At 43.7% G+C, this 22,603-nt stretch overlaps 1 protein-coding gene and 1 pseudogene across 1 annotated transcript; one reads left to right on the top strand and one right to left on the bottom strand.

Annotated features, from left to right (window-relative positions):
• Window positions 1-9,444: 9,444 nt before the first annotated feature.
• LOC116245023 (alpha-galactosidase-like) lies at window positions 9,445-10,408 on the bottom strand (annotated as a pseudogene).
• Window positions 10,409-18,329: 7,921 nt separating this feature from the next.
• Window positions 18,330-19,195, top strand: LOC116245022 (uncharacterized). The gene is made up of 3 exons (XM_031616771.1): window positions 18,330-18,379; window positions 18,426-18,819; window positions 19,130-19,195. Exons 1-3 carry the CDS (start codon window positions 18,330-18,332, stop codon window positions 19,193-19,195), a joined length of 510 nt encoding a protein of 169 aa, XP_031472631.1.
• The last annotated feature ends 3,408 nt before the right edge of the window (window positions 19,196-22,603 follow it).

The following is a 22,603-nucleotide window of genomic DNA, read 5'->3' as shown; positions in this document are numbered from 1 at the left end:
ATTTTCCTGCAAGGAGATTAGAGCCGAGCTGTTTGATGATCATTTTAAGGATATCTTTTGCGCAGCAAGGGCCTCCTCATCGGTGAAGTAGTATTGGTCGTCTTTTAGCAGCCATCTCTTACCCTGCTGCAGGAAATCCCTATTTTCTCCTTTGAATGTGCAAAAGAATTCATCCTTATCAGTGAAGCGATGGCGTAAGGCGTAACTTTCATGCTTTTTAAGTTTCATCATTTCTAAAATTGATTAATTTCGCACTCCCCTAAGTGTGGCTTCCAGTACTAAGATCATATCACTTTCGTGGTTTTTTAGGCTGGCTTTCCTAGAATGTGCGCGAGAGGCATCTCTTTCTGAAAACTCATCATCGTTGGATAAGTTTTGCTCCGAGGGAAGGGAAAAATCACTGACGATTCTTGAGCTTCTTCTGCGTCCCTAATGCTTGCAGGGACAAGGTGAAGCCTAGAACATGGTCTGGCGAGGATGCTTGAGAGTGTAGCTAACCAGTTCTGCCAAGTTGCCAATCAAGTGGAGAGCCATTGTTGTGTTGTCTTGGGGAGTTGCATAGCCCTTGAAATCAGCTTCGATTGTTACTGTCATCAGCAGCAGATTGTTATCCTCGTTACTCTTTGCAATTTCAACGACCTGCTTCATATCCATCCTTACCACTCCCGACGGAGCTGGTTCATTTTCGTTAGGAACACTTTCAATCAGTAGGTAAGAGTTTCCCTATAGAGTCGGTTCGCTGCGGCAAGAACACGGCTGGTAGTATACGATTGAGAGAAGGCACTCTCGAGGGTATGAGATCATGCTGTACTTGTTTGTGCGAAGATGAGCCAAGTAAGAGTTCTTGCGTGGCCTGTTTAGCATAGCCAGTTTTTGTACACTGGTATTCCACTCCTGCAGTACATAGTTTTCCAGCAGAGACAGCTAGTTGACATCCTTTAAGATCATACTGACTCTGATGATGCTGCGAGCTTAGTTTACCATAATTCTGCCATGCTAAATGTTTTTTAAGAGCTTAAACCCTGTATCCGAGAGGTCATAGTTTGTTAAGCGAGCTTGAAGACTGCTCAAAAACTATAATTATTCGCAAATAATTGCCTCCTATACTTGCCTGCTTTCAGGACCTAGCTTAAGAGTAGACTGCTGTTGCTATGGTTTAAGCGGGTCAAATTTGGTGCATTGCCATTGCCGATGCTAGCAGACAAGCTAAGTGAGAGTAGTGTGTATCCTTTTGCAGCTGCTTTCCTGATCGAATCCCAACACATATTTAATGCTGTTGTGGTAGACTGCAAAGATCGTTTTTTTCTTATAGTATTTGTAATATCTGGACACCCACAGGTGGGCAATCTCGAGCTGCTGAAAGGGAACTGAGGCTGCACGCGAGTCGAAGAGAGTGACCTGTCGAGTGTTACAGTCCAAGTAACACTTCTTCCACCCAAAGAAACCTTTTTCCTTCCGCAGGTAGGCACGCTCTCTGCGGAAATAGGTGATCACTTCCTTCCCTGCCAGGCACCGTATGATGCTGGTGAAGAGGGCTATCTGCGCATCGGTTTTGAGTTATTCTAGGGTTTGGCGTTCGAAGAAGGGGAGCTGCTCAACAAGGCTCTCACTGACTTTATCACCCTTGATGAGGGAGTCAAGATAGTTTAATTTGGCCAGCATGGAGGGAGGGACTAGCTGGGCTGCTTTAGGTCATTTAGGTCCTTTTGGGCTTACATCAGCTCCAGCTTCTGCGAAAACTAGTCGCCCTTCATACACTATTAAATTAATGAAATGCAGCTCGAGTAGATTATCAATTATCAACCTTATTGAACTACACAAAGCATCATCTTCATTACAAATCATATCAGCCAACTTTACCTATCATCCTACCCAAAATCAATAAACCATATTAATCGACATATTTTTTACCATTTTAAGATTTATCCATAATAACCTTCAATATTTTATCGATCTTATCATATGCTTATCCATCAAATGAGGAATTAGCTTGATTTTGCATGGTATTGGCGTCGAGTGTAAGATCGTGATCACTATATAACATATTGACATCAACTGGCCTTAAAATTTGCCCGCTCACGTAGAATCCTGATATAGATGAATGCCGAAAACACTCCCATCGCCAGGTATATAAGCGCCACAATCAATCCCAGAACACCTGCGCCTCCTCTTCCCTCGTTAAACATCTCAGAAACGCGGATAAATCCATTGAAGCCGAGGAAATTCACAATCGATCCCACGATTTATAACACCACTGCGATAGGCTGCACGATGAGGAACATTTTCAGACTGCTTCCGGGCTTGCAAATGCCAGTCAGGCCTATTTTAGCTCATGAATACCGCGATAGAAGAGATAGAGAAGGAGAGGAACAAAATGAATGTGAAGAGTATTGAGTAGAGGATGCCGAGCCCGCCCTCGATGCAGTTATCGATGAAGTTGAGCAGTGACACGCCCACACTGGTCAGGTGCAAGGCGAAGAGCGATAGTACAAGAAACTTGCGGTCCTGCGGGATTTAATTGGGGGTGAAGTGCAAGATGCGTAGGACGGGAGGGTAGTTATAGTGGTCCCACTATATTTCCTGCTGTTTATCGAGGGAGGGTGTCTTCTAGTTTTCAATCATTTGAGCAACAGATTATAATCCTTTGATTCTGCCGATCCGCAATCAACAATCAACCGCACCAAATCAACATCACAGGTAAATCACTGTTGATTTTATTAATCGAATCGCACTCCCGATAAAATAAATAAATAGTCGCGTTTGGAAAACAGAAACATGCATCCTCATCTCCATAATACCGGAAGATTCCGCCACAGCTAATACCGCCATACCCCGAGAGATATTAGAAACCACGCCAATAGCAGGAATCGGTTTGAGATGAACTTGCCCTAAACGTTTAGAGAACATGTTTGGCCTCAGCATATACCCGTAGATGGGTGGAATGGCTGCGTTGGAGTGGATCCGGAAGTCTACCTTACTCCTCTTTCAAAGGCGGCGCTGTAGGAGGAAGAAAGGGAACGGAATAGTCGAGAATCAACGCTTTCTATAGCCTCTGGAGCTTCCAGCAAGCGAAGAAGGAACCATTTCTTGACCGTTGTTTCTCGCCTCCCCACATCGAGGAAGCGAGCATAGTCCCTGGCCTGATCTTAATAAAGTTGTTACTCTTTTACAGGTAATAGGTAGGAAAATTAAATCAATTAGAGGACACCTCTGAAGAATCAGGTGCCTCTGCTAGCTGCACACGCATTAGGGGACTCAGCCTGAAATCCTTTGCTAGAGCCATTTAATCCTCCTCGAAGTCTTTTGGCCAAAAATTATTGCTCCTTCCCTATGCCAGAATACCGAATTTGAGATAAATATCGGCAACTAGTTAAGAACAAAAGTATGTTTTTTCTTCCTTTGCAGACTTTTCCTTATCGTTGGGACTTTCTCCTTCCTTGCCAGCGTAATCGACGGTATTGTCGAGGAATAGTTTGGTAAGACTGAGTTCATACTTGCTTCCAAGGATATTATTGATGTAGCTTTCCAAATGCTCGATATGGAGAGAGGCGTTTCCTTTCACGATTAGTTTACGATAGGCCAGCTCCTCATACTCTTCGTGGAAGGTGAGCAGGAGGCTGTCGAGGCTAGACAGGCAAACTCCCTTTGATTGGATGGCCTACAGCACAAACAGCCGTTCTGTCTCATCCTTCACCAAGATCCCCACGTGATCGAAGTGCGATCGCATCAAGAAGCGGTGCAAGTAAAAAATGGGGTTTTTGCTTCTCATGAGTATGATGTCCATATGCGACCCATATTTCATTAGTTCGGGAATAGAAATGAGCAACCTGTTCCAAAAATTACCCTCGGATATGCCTAATTTGCTATTATTCTCAAGCAGGTTCTCTGGCTTTATGGTTGGAAAGAGAGCCAAATCTTCAGGAGTGAGGATTTGGAGCCGTAGGAGCACTTTACTCAGTTCTCGTTCCCATTCTTTGAAGATATTTGAATTTTCAGTTTTTAGCAAAAGAAGTGTTTTTTCAGACTCGACCTCCCCTCCTGTTTTTACTGTGAAGCTAGCTAGGAGAATCAATACCAAATTTAAGGCGGAGTGAACTTGATGGAGAGTTTATGCTGGACCAGGCTGGCGAGGATAAAGCAGCCCTTGAGCTCCTGCATGGAGGAGTCCGAGTAGTAGAGGATGCGAGTAGATGTAAGGAGGAAGTAACGTTCCTTCCATGAGACGTTCAGTGTTTTTTTAAGAAGGGTCTGCGCCAAGATGGGCTAGAAACTCTTCTTGTACGAGATCCTGTATTTATTCGCCTGTTTGGAACTCTTCTGCGGCTGGAGAAGCTGCGATTACATTTGAAAGAGGGCGTCCTGATGGGAGTGTTCTCCCTCCAGTTCTTTTGGTACGGGAATGTCCATATGATAGTTATATAGCACTCAAATCGACACTATTATTCTTTATAAGAATGTCAGAATTTTGTTTGTTATTTAGGATGATTAAGATAACAGTATTAAGCGCGAATCAGTCTTCAGGCACGGATGGCTCCATTGTAGCTCGACTGGGAATGTGTTAGGCTGGGAACTTCCTTGGCATGCAGCATATTGCATTTCAATAAAGCTTATCGGGAGTTTTCTTTTCTACTGAGGTGGTCGTTGCTCTTCTTGGCCTATCGCTTCACCTCAACATCGCTCTACTCATAGCTTTCCTCAGCAGTGATTTGCTTTTCATAAATAGCGCCGTCGGACCACTGTTTGGGCAGTTCTGCAAAAAGTGTTTCTACGGATTTGAAGTAAGTTTTGGAGTGCAGTTGTGGGAGGAGAGACTTGGTCACTGTTTTATTGAGAGTTTCGCGATCAGCTGGGCTGCGAGGTTGCGTGCGTTGGAGAATGCGGTCTAGCTTGTGGTTGGGAGCATTGGGAAGATAATTGAGACTCTGCTGGTCGAGGTACTCCTTGAGACGCAAATTATGACTGACGGGTTTATACTTCATAGGACGAGCCTTGGAGTCATTCTATCTGAACCGATGGGAAAAAGTATTGCGAAAAGGCACCTAGTCAAGCGAGCTGCTGTGCATTTGCGCTTCCTGTGTGAATGGCAAGTGTACTTTGATGCGTTCAGCCTGGTTCTAGTGTTTGAGGTAGAAGGCATTGGCTGCTAGATTTTTTGAAGGATCGTGATCGCGAAATGCATGGGGATGATTGGTGTGTTGGGTAACTGGGACTGGCTTGTCGAGCATGGAGAGGATGAAGCCTTCAATGCGTTTTTTGTGTGAATGAACTAGGGTGGGATTGCTTTCTGGAGTGAGAAAAAAGTTACTCTATCTGTGCAGGGTGGTGCGCGTGTGGTCCTTGCGAATTTCCTCGAACTTGCGGGAAAGCTCTTGCTTCTTTCGGAATGTTTGGTAATTATACATTGGAAGAATTATATGGAAAATCCTATTCTTTCCAATATTTGCTCGCATCGCCAGTCCCAAAACCCCTGCATGGTTGAAGTAGCAGTAGTGATAATATAAAAATGAGTCAGTCGAAGAGCACCCCTACTCCACGGTACTTGTGGTCCACCAACCAGTTGAGCGCGTCGTTGTTCCTTTCGATCATCCAGCTTACGCTTTGAACCATGTTGCGGTCCAGCTTCTCAATTGCCTCCTTGCGGCCCTCTGGCTGCCCCATCAAATGAAGGCACTACGCCAGCTGCGATGGACGAAATTGACGCATTGGCAAATCAAACAAAGCCAAATCCATCAAAAGGAGGGTGCGTTCCGAAGGTTGGGGTGCCTACTGGCCATTTTCGATGGCTCCTTGCCAAAGGTGAAAGTGTAGGAAGTTTTCGAGCGTATAGTGTGCGAGTTGAAAATCTAGCGCGCGCAGTATATCTGCTTCAAGTCGTATGATGTCGGCCTTGTGGCGGTGGTCGACCCAATCTCCGAGCTCTGGCGGGTAGATCTCCTCGTACTTCATAGCGATGAAGAGGCAAGCCTGCGCTACTGCTACTGTTTCGAACTGGTCGCGGAAGGCAAATACCCGAGCAAAGTAGAGGTCCATGTAATGCACTGCCAGGAAGGAGGTGGTGCGGAGCAGGTCGAACTTGATGCACATACGCAAAATGTGACGCACCAGGTAATTCGCATCTTGACCGTAAGCAGTCGATGATGCCTCATGTAGCCGTGGTCAATCATGTACTTTTCCTCGCGTCCCAGCACGTATTCCCTGATCTCCTCGCGATATTCTTCCAGCTCAGCGTTGCTCCTGCCTCCCGCCACCCTTCCCTCTCCCATTTTGGAGATCTCGCCCTCCGATTCCTCTAGCTCAGACACCTTGGTGTCCTATTCCGAGCGGGAAAGGTTCTACTTGGTGAGAAGCAGGTCGGGGCGGACCACGTTGATCTGGCTTACGAACTTAACCTGCCGACGGGAGTCCTTCGGCTGGGGGACTTCTTTGGATGCCATTCTGGTTTTTATTTGATTGTTTTTTTTTTGCTAAAGGTGAACCACAGGGCGGGAGTCCTGGCTGGGCTTCCTCGAGACGTTGCGCGTGGTTGGGCGGATCATGGGAGTTAGCTAGCAATTATAGCAAAATTAAATGTTTGACGTTATTACTTTGAAATTGCCTAACAAGCAGCCCTCCAATTCAAATTTATTAATGCGCACCTTTCAAGTCCCCACGCTCTCCCCCTTTGCACGAACGTAATCCAGCGTTTTAGCAACCGATTGGTATGTTCGTTTCATTTCGACTATGCTTAGCCATCAGCAAATGTGAGCCAGATGGTCAGAAATGGGACAAAAAATGGCGCAACCATATGAGATAAAGTGGAATCATAAAGTAGAACAATCATCAGTCTGCGAAACGGCTCTTGGTGAACATTACACTCTTTTTTGCCTTCTTTACAACTGGCGCCTCCTCGCCCTTCTCAGCCACTGCGGATCTCTCCACTGCTGAATCCCTAGAAAGGATTGAGAATTTCTTCAGAATTGACTTTCCGCGCTTGGCCTTATCATTAGGCTCTTTGCTTACTTCTTCCTCTTTGGGTCTTCCAAGCCCAAGCTGGTCTGAAACTTCTTTACTGATAACCAGTTGCTGTCCACTACCGTAGATGTTGTATGAGCTACCGCCATCAGAATCTTCGTCTTTTGCTTCTTTGTCCTCTTCCTTGACGCGATCGATTTATATGGATTTGCGGTTGCGAATCACCACTCCGTCAATGCTATTTCTGCTCATGGTTTCGAACTTGGATCTGCGTGCAGGCTTAGCTTTAACTTCTTTCTCAACAGCTTCGAAGGAGGAGCGTTTGAGGCAGGATTTGCGCGGTCCTTTCTTGTCCTTTTTTTCCACCGGCACCTGCACTGCCTACACGCGTTCCTGGGAGGCAAATATACTCTTGCGGAATTCTACTTCTTTGCCTGAATGCTCAAGAGAGTGATTGGAAGTGATCACCTTGCCGTCGATGTCCTTGAGACGCTCTACCAGCTTGCTCTAGCGACCTCCCCAGCGTTCATCCTTCTCTTCAGCTGGCAAAATAACTGAGACATTGTTTAGCCTGTTCTTGAGGATACTCTTAGAGCGAGGGGCACCCTTCACCACGATGTTGGAAGGCTTAGCAGGAGGGGCAGAGTCGTCAGCTTCGATTTCGCGATAAGTTTTAAGGTATTTTTCCTTTGCTTGTGCCTTGCTGATGGCTGTTGAGTTATTTGACTTGTCATCATTATCCTACCGTTCATACTCAAAGGCAGTATCACCGCTGATGGTGACTCTGCTTTTGCGCTTGTCTGGGGCGTTTGTGACTGAGTTCCTGTCTATCTTTTTAAGGTTGCTGAAGTTTAGCAGTAAGTCCTCATCTTCCTCCTCTGAGTCACTTTCCTCTGAAGAGTTTTGGTTCTTGTTCCTCTGTTTCAAATTTTCAATCTCCAGCCTCATTGCAGTCAGCTGCAAGTTGTCCGGGCAGTAACTGGAAATCGACTCCAAGTCTTTTAGAGCACGGTTGAACTTGCCTTTCTACGTGTGACCGTCTATACCTTTTTGTAGAGCTGGCTGCGGCGCATCAGAGCGAGGTAATGGGAGGAGTCACTGCGAAGGACCTCGTTAAGGACAGACATGGCACGGTCAAAGTCTCCGAGAATAGTAAGGAGAGCGGCTTTGGTCGTCATAATATTGAAGATGACTCCCGAACTTTCATCTGTGCGATAGGAAAAGCTCAGGCAGTCCTAGTAGAGTTCAAGGGCCTCCTTGAAGTTATGGGTCTGAAATTGCTCAGCCGCCTACTTAAGTCCACTTTTACCCGGTCCAGCTTCTGCTTCAGCACGCTCATAAAGTTTTCTAAATTAATATATCGCGATTGGAACTATGCGCACTCTCAATAAATCGCAGGCGTATTTGTCTATAAAGGAGGGAAAGTGCGAACAGTAAATAAACCATCAGTTGTAGTTCCTGGAGTTAACAGGAATGCGTTTAAAGTTTTCGTTGTTTATGGTCTTTAGCTCGTTGATTAGTGCTTCTTCCCGCCAACGTTTGCGACCAAAGGTGGGACTAGCCTTACTTTATGCTACAGCGAAGTCATTACAGTTAAAAGTGATGTTAACCTCTTACACTTTGCTGCCCTTAGCTTCTGACCTGCGTTCTCCATCCTTCTTGCCCTCCAGCACTTTCTTCTCTTAATCTTTAGGGACTTTGATCCTCGAAACAATGTCTAGTGAATGTACGCTTGTCTGCTTGGACATATCCTCTTTTTCCAGCTTCTTGGGGGACTTTGGCTTATCCCTTGGAGATACGATACGAATCACATCCTTTTCCATTGGTTTTTAGGGCGAATCCTGATGTTAATAGCTGAAGCGTTATGCACCCTGCATTGAATCTCGCTTATGCACCTGTAGAGGTTGCCTGGGGGTTTTTCGTTGACTTTTAAGGGACTCGTTAGAGGACAGTTTTGGAATGGGCAGTTGGAGCACGTTGTTTTCGTTTGTCTGAGTGCTACTCTTGGAGTGTTGGCTTTGGCGAGGCGAGAGGTATGGCGTTTTTTTGGGAACTGCGTTGATTGCGGGAATAGATTGATGCCTTTTTTCAGGAGGAGTGCAGCCCATTTATATAATAGCCAGCCTATACAAGGCCGCAGCTGGAAATCTAAGCTTTGGACTAGCCTACAAGCACTTATGATTAAATGATAATGATGACTGTTTCGGCCAAAATGGCCAAAGATTATGGATATGTGATTGATCCAGTATCAAATGATGGCATCTTGGAGGTTGCTAGGCTTGGCAAGAGTGAAGACATAGTGGGCCACTCCATGCATCTTCACAGTCTTAGTTGTAAACGAATTTCCAGTGGGGATTGTCACATCTGCATGCTCGACCACATCGCGAATCTTCACCACTTTGAGTCCTTTAAACTAAGGTCGGTTGAGGACGGTTTTGAACACAGTAGAAGTTTCAGCTCGGTTAAAGAAAATTAGAGTGTACCTATTGTTGCTCAGCTCTCCTCCCCAATCTCCTTAAAGCCGATTTCGTGAACTTCTCTTTCCAACAGGTCGGCTTGTACGCCTAGTGGATCTTGGTTGATAGCAATGATCTCCTCATTTCCCAATATCGATAAGGTGGCGTTGGAGATGTTCTTGAGGGCACATCCGATAAGCAGTGGAGCCTTCATAGCTGCCCACAGTGAAAAGTGGCTCTGGTATTCCTCATGAGTCATGCCTCCGTTTCCTACTTCCAGCATATCAGGATCGTTCCAGGATCCAGGACCAGCATAAGAAGAAAGACCAACCTGATGCTCGAGGTTATGGACGAAGGAAAGATAAACATCCTTGATATCGACGGTGGTCCTCCAGGAATTCGCAATAGGCTTGGCCCACGTGTATGGTCTTTCCCTTCCCCACTCGCACATAGAAAAGTAGATTCGGCGTCCTGTCTTGTTGAGGGCATCCCGCATGACTGGGTAGCGGAACTTGGGGGAAAGTCCCTCATTGTGGCAGTTGTCGTATTTCAAAAAATCGATCCTAAGTCAACTAATGGCTACTTCCACTGAGCATAGGTCTGCGCATCGATTTCTTCGTATCCATAGCTACCTGGCCTTCCCTGGCAGGTCTTGGTGCCGGCGTCACTGTAGAGGCCGAAGAGAAGGCCTTTGGAGTGGACATACTCAGCTAAGGCAGCCATTCCAGAGGGGAACTTTGCAGAGTCTGGGACGATTTGACCAGTGATGAGGTTGCGGTCCACCTGCCAGCAGTCGTCAATGTTTAGGTATTTGTATCCCTTTGCTGCTAGGCCAGTGCTCACCAACAAATCAGCAGTTTCGCGTATGATGGTTTCGTTGATCTTGCAGGCAAAGTGGTTCCAAGAGTTCCACCCCATGGAGGAGTCCGTCCGAGGCCGTTGTCAAGGCACAGAGCGGCGGTAAAGCAGGCGAGGATGAAAGTTAAATGCAATAGGCGCATATAGGTTTATTATTATATCATTCAGGAACCCTTTGGGCGATGGCAGGCGGATGGATGCCCAGTTTAAAGCCTTTTTGACGAGATGCTTCACTACTTTCCACCCTACTGCAATTTTACGCTTGCTGCTCCAATCCTCCTAAATGTCTATTGGCACTTCTCCACCATGTTCAGGAATACCTCAGTAAACTTTGCCTGGTAATCGTGAGTTGATTTCAGCCGGGCAATCTCTATCTTGGCGTCTTACCGCTCTTTAGAAAGCCGAGCAAATGTTTCCTCCTGTTTTTCCTTATAAAGTCGCATTTATTCTTTCATTTATCGGCATCGTGACTGCAATACAGCCACTTACTCAACGAGTTTGAGTTTAGCTTCTTTACGGTTGGAGCTAAGTTGTTCTTCTTACGCTACATTTTTCATGCGTTAAACTATGATTTCTGCCTCCTTACGTAGACGATCTTCATCTCTGATCCTTAGCTACTTCTCTAGAAACAGCACGCGTTCCTTGAGTGAAATGTTTTCCTGTTCCAGCATTAGCATTTCGTAGCTTTGCTTTTCTAGCAAGGCAAGGTTTGGATCATTATATAGACTATGCTCACTAGGATTCCAAATGTGGAGATTATCGAAGGGGGTAACTTTGGGGCGAGGAAAAGTTCTTATGGAAGGAAGGGAAACAAATGCGCTGTCTCTCAAGTCCTCCTTTGCATCTTCGTGAATTGTGGTCAGGTGCCTTTATACCTTTTACATGTAGTTGTATCTCAAAGGACAGTTTTATTTCTGCTGGAACCCTCACTCTTGCTCCGCTTGATGGATTTATGTTCGCAGATGATTGAAGTCCCCTCTTAGCACTCGCACCCTTCATACCACTTGAGCTTAACTCCTGTTTTTTCCTATTGGAGAGGTAATTATCAGCTTGGAGAGGCATTTATTCTACCAGAATATGGCTTTTTTCCTTTTTAGAAGAGGACTAGCCTTTGATTTTGCCTTTATTTTTTTCACGAGACGTCTCAAAATCCGAAAATTCTTAGTTATCTTTATCGGAAAGAGGTGGGCTTTCGAAAGAGCTAAAACGCTCACCATCGTCTGTTCTGTTCATGAGTTGATGAGGTCTTGCACGTTCTTTGTGGATAGCTGTTCCAAGAGGCCGCTTATACATTAACGAATTATTGTTATATTCGAGAAAGGGTAAAGATATTGATATTGTGATGATATTGATTATGAGTGATGATTGTGCTTATGATCACTGTCTGCGTCTAACCTTCGATTCCTCGTTTTCTCCATCTGGTTTGTCGCGACTGTGACGGTCATTTTTGTCAAGCTTGGCCTTCCGCATGGCGCTCTTGAGGTTTTCCAGGAAGGAGTAGTAGTTTCTGTTCTTCTTGAACCAGTTGCCGAAGTAGTTGAGGGCAAGTCCCTTTCGTACGTTTATCACTCCCAAATACTCAAAGATAGTGGTGGCTTTTTTGTACTTGGTCTTGTAGAACTCCTCCTTGAACAGCTATCCAAAGTTGTCACCAAGTCGGTTCACCAGCCGGTCTTCATAGTAAACAAGCAATCCAAGGTTTCCCTTTACCACGTCATCTCGTTCAGCAATGTAAAGTATACACTCCAACTCTACATCATGAATTTTGCTTGGCATTTCAAAAGAAAAGATATGTCCTTGGCTCTCCAGTGCTTTGAGTCGCTAAAGGTAGTTGTAAGACTCCACTTCTGCTTCACGACGGTTGATGCTGATTGTCGGAAAGATCTGCTCGATATTAATAAGGGAGAGGTATGAGCGGAGAGAGATTTCAGGCTATTTGCTGATTTAGTAGCCGAGTTCATCAAGAAACTGGATCTTTTTGGCGCTCTTATAGACAGAGATATCGTCAGCAGCAGTCGGAATGAGCTCGTAATAGTAGACACGATCGGATGTGACAAGGATGTTCTTTTCGAAGATGAGAAGACGGCTGCAACCGGTAACTAATAAGGCTTGCTCTGGGGCAGCTACTCTCGAACGAAGAACGTTGAGGATAAGCTCCTTGTGTGCTTTTCCCTCATGACTCTCGATAGTGCCTTTACGGATGTTTTAAACATATCCAAAGTAGCCGTAAGTCTCATCGAAAGCTGGGGTAACTTTGCTGTCAGCAGAAAACATGAAAACCTTACGCTCATTCTCGTCAGCAGTGATGAAGATGAGAGTTTTGCCTAGTCTAAGACTGGCTACTTTAATGTTGGTCACAAAGCGTGAGAAATTCTCATCAAAAGTGTTGGCGTGACAGATGAGATCTTCAAACTGCTGTTTGCTGAGAGTTTAGCCATCGAATTCGAGTTCAATGTGTTCATTTTCGTTTAGGGATTTCTCAACAGATATGAGGAAGTATGATGCTTTGAGGTATGCAGCGCAGTCGTATAGAATTTGAATGGCTTGGAAGGGATGCTTGATCTCGAGCGAAATCGTGTAGAAAAAGCCAGAACTAATCACTACTGTTTTGGGGAAGGATTTGTCTTCTTTTTCTTTTGCTACTGATCGTTGGATGCAATTGCTGCATATTTCATTTCTGAAAGGCTCGCTTTCCCCAAACTAAATTGAAAGGATTTGCTCATTCCACATGTTGTCGTGCTCAGTCAGTCCTCCCAAGACCAGAAGGGCGTTTCCATGCAAAAGGATCGTATTTTCTGCGAGGGGACGAATGGGTCCGTTGGCTGGATCGATCTTGACCCACTATGCGCCGTCCACGTCGAACAGCCAAATGTCTCTCAGCATTTTATTCTCGAGGATGCTTTGCCCTCCTAGCATGATGAGGAAGTTCTTCCCCACAGCGGTCATAGCGTGTGCGGTGCGTGCACAAGGAACTCGACCTTTGCAGACGATTTATACGAACTCGATTGTCCGTTATTGGATGTCCACTTATATCTTGAAAATGCTTGTGTTTGGCCTGATGATTCCATTTTCATCCTCAAACTATCCTCCGAAAAGGTAAGGCGCGGACTGGCTGACCGCAAACTTGGCGCCGATGAGGTTATGGGAGCATTGGCTACTCGGCAAATGGGTACCCACTCGCCACCCATGAACAGATAAGCGTCATTCAGGATCGTCCCGCTCTCTAAGTCGATGCCACCGTAGAGAAGAATGGCCTCGCCATTGAGGTCAGCAAAGACGAGGGGATTTCGGGGAGATGGATTTATATTTGTCTCTACACGTTTCCATTAGCAGGTAAGTGTGTTGAAGGCTTGCAGATCTCCGAATTGGGTGTCATAGCTGCTTCCTCCAAACATGAAAATCTCGTTCTGATGGATTGCCAGGCCGAAGCTGTCCCTAGCTTAGGGCAGGTTGCAGTCGCTCCACTCCTTCCAGTCGCAAGTCTTGAAGCTGTAAGAGTGCATGGACTATATGTGGTAACTTATACTGCAGAGGGCCTGTTTTCATCAGGTCCGAAGAAGGCATAAAGTGTGTTTTTAAGTATGAGTGCCCCATGGATGTAGCCTTTGGGATTGGGATTATAAATTTCCTTCTTCTTTTTGCTCTGAGAGCCCATAACTCTCCAGCGACACCACTCGAGGTCGTAGTCTCCGCCTGCTGCCAAAATCTTTCTCTTCCTGTACTCGTTCTCGATATCCATATATTATCAATTATAGGGTAGGCGGGAGAGGGATAGAATGATGAGTATGATATGATATTTATGTGATAAGTTGATGATATACTGCTGTATCACTCTGTCTGGATTGGGTCAGTCAGCAAGCGGTACCATGCTCTTCCCTCATCTGGGTTATTATCGTCTTTTTGCTGCTTGTAGGTGTCATTCAGGTCTTCCTTATATGCCTTTTTGATGATTTCAGGAGCAAGTTCGAGGTCGGCTTCATCGTTGAAGGCCAGTTCCACGTAGGTTGAGATAAGAAGCCCTTCTGCTGAGTCGCCTTGGTATGCGAGAGGATAGGTGATAGTGAAGAAGGTGATGAGTGTAATGGCGAAAATGCCATAGGGGCTGCTTCTTCCAGTGCTTTCCATGCTGATCATGGCGATGAGGAGGGTGAAGAAGATAGGAATGATGTGGAGGTTGAGGCGGTAGAGACGGTTGACTGATTGGTTAAAGTCGTAGAATTTGCTCTCATCAGACAGATATTCGCAGTATCTGGAGGCGTTGCAGTAGGGCAAACTGGTAAGGAAAGTATAAGCGAAAGATTCTTAGCGGATGAGGTTGAAAAATCCAGCAGTATTCTTAGCAATTCCTTCTTATTGTTCAAACCCACGTTCATACCCAATCGGCTGGCGCTCTTAGTTGGGAATTTCTGTCTTTGTGGTTTCAGGCTGCATAAGGCATTTATTACATCAATGAAGTCGAAAAGAAGATCGATAAAGTAGAAGAAGCCAAGCAGAAGTGATCCGCCTGCAACCGACCCCCAATGGTAGCGTAAAAGAATTTCAACCATCAAGAGGTAGCTTGGTTCTCTTTCTTTTAGAGGAGCTTCATCGCCTTTGTTTCCAGTCGAGTAGTATTTGTGCGCACTGTATCCAGAGACTATAAAATTGACTAAATTAAGAATGATTTACATGCTTCCTTGAGGAAGGAGAGACCCCAGATGCACTCCACTAAGATAAGGACCATCAAGAAGGAACTTCCAAAGCTCTCTACTGTATAGAAGGGATAGTAATCTACGAACACCAGCTTGGCACAAGACCAGGCAGAAAGCATCTGGAAACCAATCAGGACCAAAAAGGCTCCAAAAAGCGCCATAAATGTCACTACCAAGAGGAAAGGCCGAAGCAGTTTCTTGACTCCATCAAAGAAGAACTAGGGAAGCTTAGTATAAGATTTCTCATATTCGATGATGGATGCAGAGTGCATGAGACGAGAACAGATATAGATCGACTATCTACGGTCAGCAGTAATGATTGTGATGAAGCTTAAAACTCCAAGTCCGACGAAGAAGAGGCAAAGGACGAGCTTTACGAACCAATATCCATCTGCCATTCTAAATATAAAGACGGTTACAATAGAATGAGCAAGCCAAAGATGATGGAAATGGTTCCGCCAACAAACATCGTCCAGGGCACTGCGATGTATGGCTGGAAGTAGGCGAAGAGTGACAAGGACAAGCCGAAGATGATGGATATCCAAATTGATCTCCACATGGCATCATAGAAGCCCAAAAACTCATATTTAGCTCTAGTGCCACTTTTCGTCAGCAGATGTTCCTTGACAGTTTCGTCTCTAGGCATGCAAATGAGTCCTATGCGTGCTGATTTAAATCAACTGTACATTGGTCCAAGAAGCTGTCGTAAATGGTGACCTCGTGGGCAGGATTGTCGTTTTTTTTGCAGCTCAGCGACTTCGTGGGGTTGCACAGCAGGAAAGTATCAGTGGCCGATGGGCACTTGGCGACGCAAAGCCTTTTGGACTAATTTTCTCCAATATTACAGTATCAGTGAGTGAGGTGAAGTAAAGATAGGGATACTTGGGGACGTCATATCCGCATAGTTGCCCCTCTGCATCGTTGGGGTATGTGATTTTGCGTAGGTTTTCTAGGTGGTTTGGCGCGTACCGACGTTGAAGGTGAAGATGAAAATGATGAAGAGCAGCACCACGAATACAGTATTAACGATGGTGCAGAAGACGTCAGTCTTTTTGCGTTCGTTGACGGGAAGGGCTTCGATATTATCGACCTTATATCCTTCTTCAGCCATCAATAGTAACAATTAAATTTTATTCGAAATAAATCATAATCAATAGATTTTCGAAACAAGCACAATTCGCTTTATTTGGGCAGTAGGGGGATTAGCAGGGGGGTCACGTTGAGGAATCATCTGGAATGTGGGAAGGCTAAGATATTGCTGGCCTGTATGCTGTTTTACTGTGAGAGTAGAATTGCCCACATTGGTCTGAGTTCTTTATTGCTTAGTGGGGATGATTTGTGGAGCAGTGGTGTTGAGGGGCGGCTGCGGTACTATTGATTAGTTGAGATGTAGCGATTAACTCTGATTGGGAGAACGGTTTTGCTGTAGGCTCTCTCTCATGGTCTGGAGTTCCTTTATCCGTTGCTATATCTGTAGTTCTTAGGGACTTGTGCCTGAGGGTGGCCTTTGGGAGGACTGCTGGAGAACTTTTGCGCAAAGATGTCTATTTTCCATGATGAGTTCCTGCAGACGCTTGCTTTGTTGGATCTAGAGGTTGATGCGTTCTCTTTCGCAAATTTTTGGTGGGCTATCTTCTCGATTTAACGCTGATAGTTTTGGATTTACATGTCTTTCTGCTGAGCCTTAAAAGCCCCTTCAGAAAGCATTCTATTTAGGTATTAGTTCCTTTGGTTATCTTATGCTATTTTCTTGTCTAATTTCTCACTCAGTTACAGCCAATGCTTTTCATTCTTTTCCAGTCTATCCATGATGATGGGATAATCCTTTACCATTTCTCCAGAATATTTAATGGGCTGGATTTGTGTAGTAGGTGGGAGTGGAGCTTATTCCTGTAGGATGGGTTGAGTAAGATATTTATCAGTACCTTCGTGGGTGAACTGAACGCGACGTATATTTCTCCTACTGTTCTGAAAGGAAGAGTTACTGATGATGGAAGGAGGCTATTAATGCTATATATGTTTTTTTACTATAATCGGTATGGGCTTGCTCTCATCCTTTACCAGTTTTGGCACCACTTAAGATATCACAATCGCAGGAATAGGCTATTATTTTGGTATAATGACTTCCTTGTTTGGCTTTTAGCTGAGCACAGTTACTCTCATCGACTCCTCAAATATCTTCTTTCTATTTAAAATTGACTTCGATCGCTAAGCTTCCTCTTTTTAATCTTTGTCCGAGGAAGAACTCGCGACTCTTATATGGCTAGGTACCTTATAAAGCTTCTCTTTCTGAGGGTTATTTCTTTGGAAGTAAAGTTATGGCTGCAGTTTGAAGCTAAACTTGTTTTTTTGCTTATGGGAGGATGATTCTGATATTTGACTGGGTGGCATATCAGAGCTGATATAGGGGTTATTCTGATGGAAGCTGAACTGAGAATGCCTGTGCGATTCTCCATCGGGTGGGGGAGGATCTGCTTGGCTCTTGATTTGACTATATATTTTCATTTAATAATCAGAGGAGCAGAGCATCATACCAATTTTAAGAAAGCTGCAGTAGCTAATTGTTTGATTAGTCGATTATTGTTTTCATAATAAGAGAATGAATTCATAATAGAGACCAAATACCCGCCAAGACGCATAACACCCAACCAAGAAAATGAAGAAACCGGCACATGACGAAAATGGAGATAACATCATCAAGCAAAACAAGCATAAGAATGGCAGAAATGACGCATAAATAGAAACAGATCTTCCTGGGAACAAAAAATTAACGGATTATCTCATCAAGCCACCTCAACAATAAAAACCAGTTCGGGTTCAACAAAAAACAGTCGAGACAAGCCACCGCCCAACAAAATATAGTAGCTGGAGGAACAGCTGAAAGAAAAGGATAAAATCATTCAAGACCTTAAAAATCGTAAACAAGACGAGGTGCAGCGTTCGAATAATTTGTTCTTTGAGGCCAAATAGTTCAAGAAAAAGGCAAGAAACGTCATTGCTAGCTCGATGCTGTAGCTAGCGTAGCTCAGGAGAATTGAGCGCCATAAAAAAGACGAGAGGTTAGGTAGTTTTTCGGAAAACATGCGATCATTTATGGACGGTTAGATTCTGATTACCCTCAAACGGTCCATAGCAGCAAAGGAATAATCTCTTGACAGGCTGGAATAGTTAAAGCGTTCAAAATCGATCAGCAACTAGGAGCTGGTAAGGACTGTCAGTTCATTTGAATTCATCACCAGAGTAAACAATCTACTATATAGGAGCTGAACGAGTTGAAAAATGAGCTGAAGTACAGAGAGAAGGAAGTAGCCATCTACAAGGACCGTATGAAGCTCGCCGAAAAAGAAATCAGATCCATGTACTATAAGGAAGGATGGCCTATCGTTTACGATCGCTACCAAACTCTTTAACTGCTCGGAGCAGGTGGGTTTGGTGAGGTCTACAAGTGTTATGATCTGGAAACGAACAGGATTGTGGCTCTCAAGATAGTCCTCAACAAAGAAGTGAGCTCGGATGAGTTGGAAAAGGAGGACTTTTTCAGAAGGGTGCAGCGAGAAGCTGACATTCAAAAGCAGCTGAGCCATCCCAACATCGCTGCATTCCACAACTTGGTCGATCTCAACAAAAACGAGGGAAAAATTGTGTTTGAACTTGAATGGTGCGATGGTATCGAGCTTTCGGTCTACCTGAGGAAATACCAATGCTTGGAGGAGAAAGAAGCACGCTCCATCATTAAGCAGCTTTTCTCTGCAATATTTTATCTTTACAAGCTGAAAGAAAAAGTAATTCACTACGATCTAAAGCCAAGTAATATTATGTTCTGCGACGGCATCGTCAAGATCCTTGATTTCGGACTATGCAAGGTGATGCCCAACAACTAGTAGTCTCGAATGGAGCTCACTTCCCAAGGCGTGGGCACGTACTGGTACCTTCCACCTGAAACATTTGACTCCTACGATCCAATGATATCCTGCAAGGTTGACGTTTGGTCGCTAGGAATAATCTTCTTTGAGCTTCTCTACGGAAGAAAACCGTTTGCCCACAACATCTCCCAGACAGAAATACTGGAAAAAACCTGATTCAAAAGCAGTAAAGCCAAGCTTCCCGAAGGATAACCCAAAAAAGTATCGTATCTCTTAATCTGCAATCTAATTCATCACTCTGTGCTTGAAGTACAATCCTGACGAGCGTCCTACTCCTGAGGAGGCATACCTGCATCCCTACCTGAAGAAGGAGTGACTGATTTTTATAAACGTATTTGATTCATAAAGAGTTTCCTATTATATAATTGATAAATGAACATATAAACAGCAAGAAGCATCCTTGGCTTTCCTACAAGTAATGATAGGAAACCGCCAGAAAGAGCAAAACTCACCCCAAATATGTGATCAGATGCGCACCAACTGCTAAATCATCAAAATCTAAATAGAAAAAAACAAAAAAATTTATGGAGCATCGAGTTAGGCCTATTCAAATCAAGCACGTCGCATTTACACCGTCTTTATAGCTGAGCTTGATTAAATTGAGGGCAGTTTTATTGAGAAATAAATGCATTAGCCACAGCTTTACCACAGCCATCGACTCATTCATGAAAGACCAACTTCTCCTTTACTCAGTTCGAAATTAGCTGAAAGTGCACAACTTTAAAATACTCAGCATAAAGATAGCAAGACCATTCACTATCCGAAAATCAGTCATACTGACCATTAAATAAAACTTCCCAAAGAGTAAAAGTAGGAAATCGTCATGCGAAGCCATTGCCACGTGCTCAAACGTCCGACAATCAAACCGGCAATATAACAACGCCATGTAATTAAGGCGATTGCCGAAGAACCAAAGGAAGAAAAGTATTACATATCAGATGTAAAGAAGAGCGTGCATGAGTATCTTAACAACAGGTAATACGTAAGCCCCTACTTGAACCATTTTATGGACTCCATATCAACGTTTGATGTCAATGTTCATGCGTTTCCTCCCAAAGATCCTCCAAAAATGGCCAATTTACCCGATTCGATGGAAAAATCACAATTGTTTTCGACCTCGACGAAACTCTTTTGCACACACAGCATCTAAACTAATACAATTCAATCAATTCTGGCGGCTGGGGATCTGTAATATAAATCTGCACGTAAAATGGAGACTATTGTGTCAACGTCAAGATAAGACCACATGCGCATTAAGTATTAGAGAGATTGAAGGAGAAATTTGAGCTGGGGTGTTTACTGCTAGCCAAGAGGAGTATGGAAATGCAGTCCTAAAGGTATTGGACCCTGAGGAGAAACTTTTTTCTTTCAGATTGTTTAGGCAACACTGTTACGAGATGCATTCCCGCATTAATCTCGTCAAGGATCTTAGGGTTTTAAGTAAGCGTGATCTCTCAAGGATAATCTTAGTCGACAACTCTCCACAGGCTTATCTGTTTCAGAAAAGCAACGGAGTTCCCATCATTCCTTTTTATAGTGATACTAGCGATGATGAGTTGCTCAAACTAGAGGAATTTTTATAGAAGTTAATTGAGGTTAAGGACGTAAGGCCGATATTGAAGGATTATTTCAAATTCGATCAGTACCATACATACAAGAACATGTTTAGGCTTGTAAAATAGCTCTATTCACAGTGATACTATCTTCCTACTTTATTCTATTAAAAGCAATCACAAGCTAAGAGAAGGATTAATCTGTGTATTTGGTGGTATTGAAATAGATAGTGGAAAATTCAATTAATTTAATTACACGTTAACATTTAAAGTATATAAATAACGGATGTTTGCATTATGCTGTGCAGCCAACAATAGCCCAAGATATGAGAGTGAGAAATCCCACCTCAATCCCATCTATCATAAATTGGGAGGAAGGAGGAACAAACTCAAAGCCCACCAGTCCACTACTAAAGATGCGGAGACATGCCCCACTAAAGAGTCAACCATATATGGCTGCGCTCGTTCCAACCGAATGGAAACTTCAAACATATAAGGATCAAGTCAGATCTAGTGCAGTCACGCTTCTTTAAAAGCACCCTTATAAAATAGTCCTGCCTCACCAACCAAAAGTCAAGGATTCATACATCAATCAGTCAAGTGGAGCCATCAGAGACGCAGCTTAAGTACAGTCAGCTGCAAGAAAAGTATATTGGAGTGCTATAACGCGCTAACTTTTATCTCGGAAAGGCCTTATTATCAAGATAGAAGGAAAAAGAGGAAACCAAAAAAAGCGACAAATCTAAATCCAACAGCAAACTTGGGACGGAATTGAGAGAACTGAAGGACCGCCTAAACAATATCGATCTAAGTGCTATCAACAAGCTTGCCAAAATCAAGACTAAGACCGAAAATTAAGTTGTTTCTTCTCGAGAAAACAAATAGAATAAACTAATCAATGAAGCTGGATTGAAGATACAATGATTTTTTGTTGATTCCCAAACGTAAGCTATATAAAAAGTTCAAAAATAATGCATAATTGATCTATTATTCAAGAATTAATGAGGATATGGCAGTTAAAATAGCGTTAGAATAGCAGATTATGCATTCTTTAGTCTATTTGAATAGTGAGATAACAATTAATTAAATTATCACATTTCGTCTATGATCTTTTCGAGCTGCTGTATTAAATCTTTCTGCTTGCGTATTATCTGCTAGTATTATTTCTACGTTATAAGACAGATACATTTTTCTTCATCAGCTCTGAGACGCTTTCTGAAGTATTTTACACTTTGCTATCGTTGCATTTGGTTGACGTGTTGCTCATTTCCCAAAATTTGTGTTTTGATTTGGAAAATGTGCACCCTTTTTTCTTAAGTTTTTCTTGTTTGGGCTTATTCAAGATCGATTCAATCATGGGGCATATAACTTTGTTTGCCTTTCCCTTTGACTTCTGTAGGTGTTTATCCGCATCAGCTAGTGATGATCTACTCAATCTTGTACTTTTGCTTGAAAGTAAGCTTGTTTTAGATGCATCCTTGCTGGGAGTTTTAAGGGAAATAGAGGAGTTGTCTTTTTATGCGAGAGTTGACGATATTCTAGATGTTTGAGTTCAGCACAGAGTGAGTTTTGGAGTCTATGGAGAGATTGATGAGATTTATTCTGCATATTTGTTTTAAATTTAACGTAATACGAATGAAACATCTAGAAGAACATAAGGCATCTACAGAAAATATTATTTTAATATTGATTAGATGTTTGCCAATTAAAATGGCACAGCATATTCCCTCAAATGTGCTCTCAACTCCTTCATTGCCACCTACATTGCGGGCATCCTCCACCCTCTTGATCTCATCAAGACTCGATTTCAAAGTACTCCCTCATCGATAAAGGCCACGACGGAAGGTCACAAGCTGAGAACTTAGTACCCAAATATCAAGGAATCCTAAGGGGTCTGAAGACCATATATTAATCATAGGGACTGCGTGGTGTTTTCAAAGGCTTTCATATTTCGGTGTTTAGCCAAGCTACCGCAACCGCCCTCTTTTTCTGGCTGTACTTATTCGCTAACCAAGTTATGAATTAGAAAAGGCCAACTATGAACGGCGAGGATATAGCGTGATGAACTCGGTCCTGATCGCCAGCACTGAAGCCAGTATTTTTGGAACGATCGTTACTCAGCCCTTGTGGGTAGTTAAGACCAGAATGCTGCTCAACACCGCTAGTAAAAT

Source organism: Nymphaea colorata, unplaced genomic scaffold, assembly GCF_008831285.2.
Source record: "Nymphaea colorata isolate Beijing-Zhang1983 unplaced genomic scaffold, ASM883128v2 scaffold0456, whole genome shotgun sequence".
Taxonomy (NCBI): Eukaryota; Viridiplantae; Streptophyta; class Magnoliopsida; order Nymphaeales; family Nymphaeaceae; genus Nymphaea; species Nymphaea colorata.
This window is presented reverse-complemented; position numbering and strand designations above follow the sequence as displayed.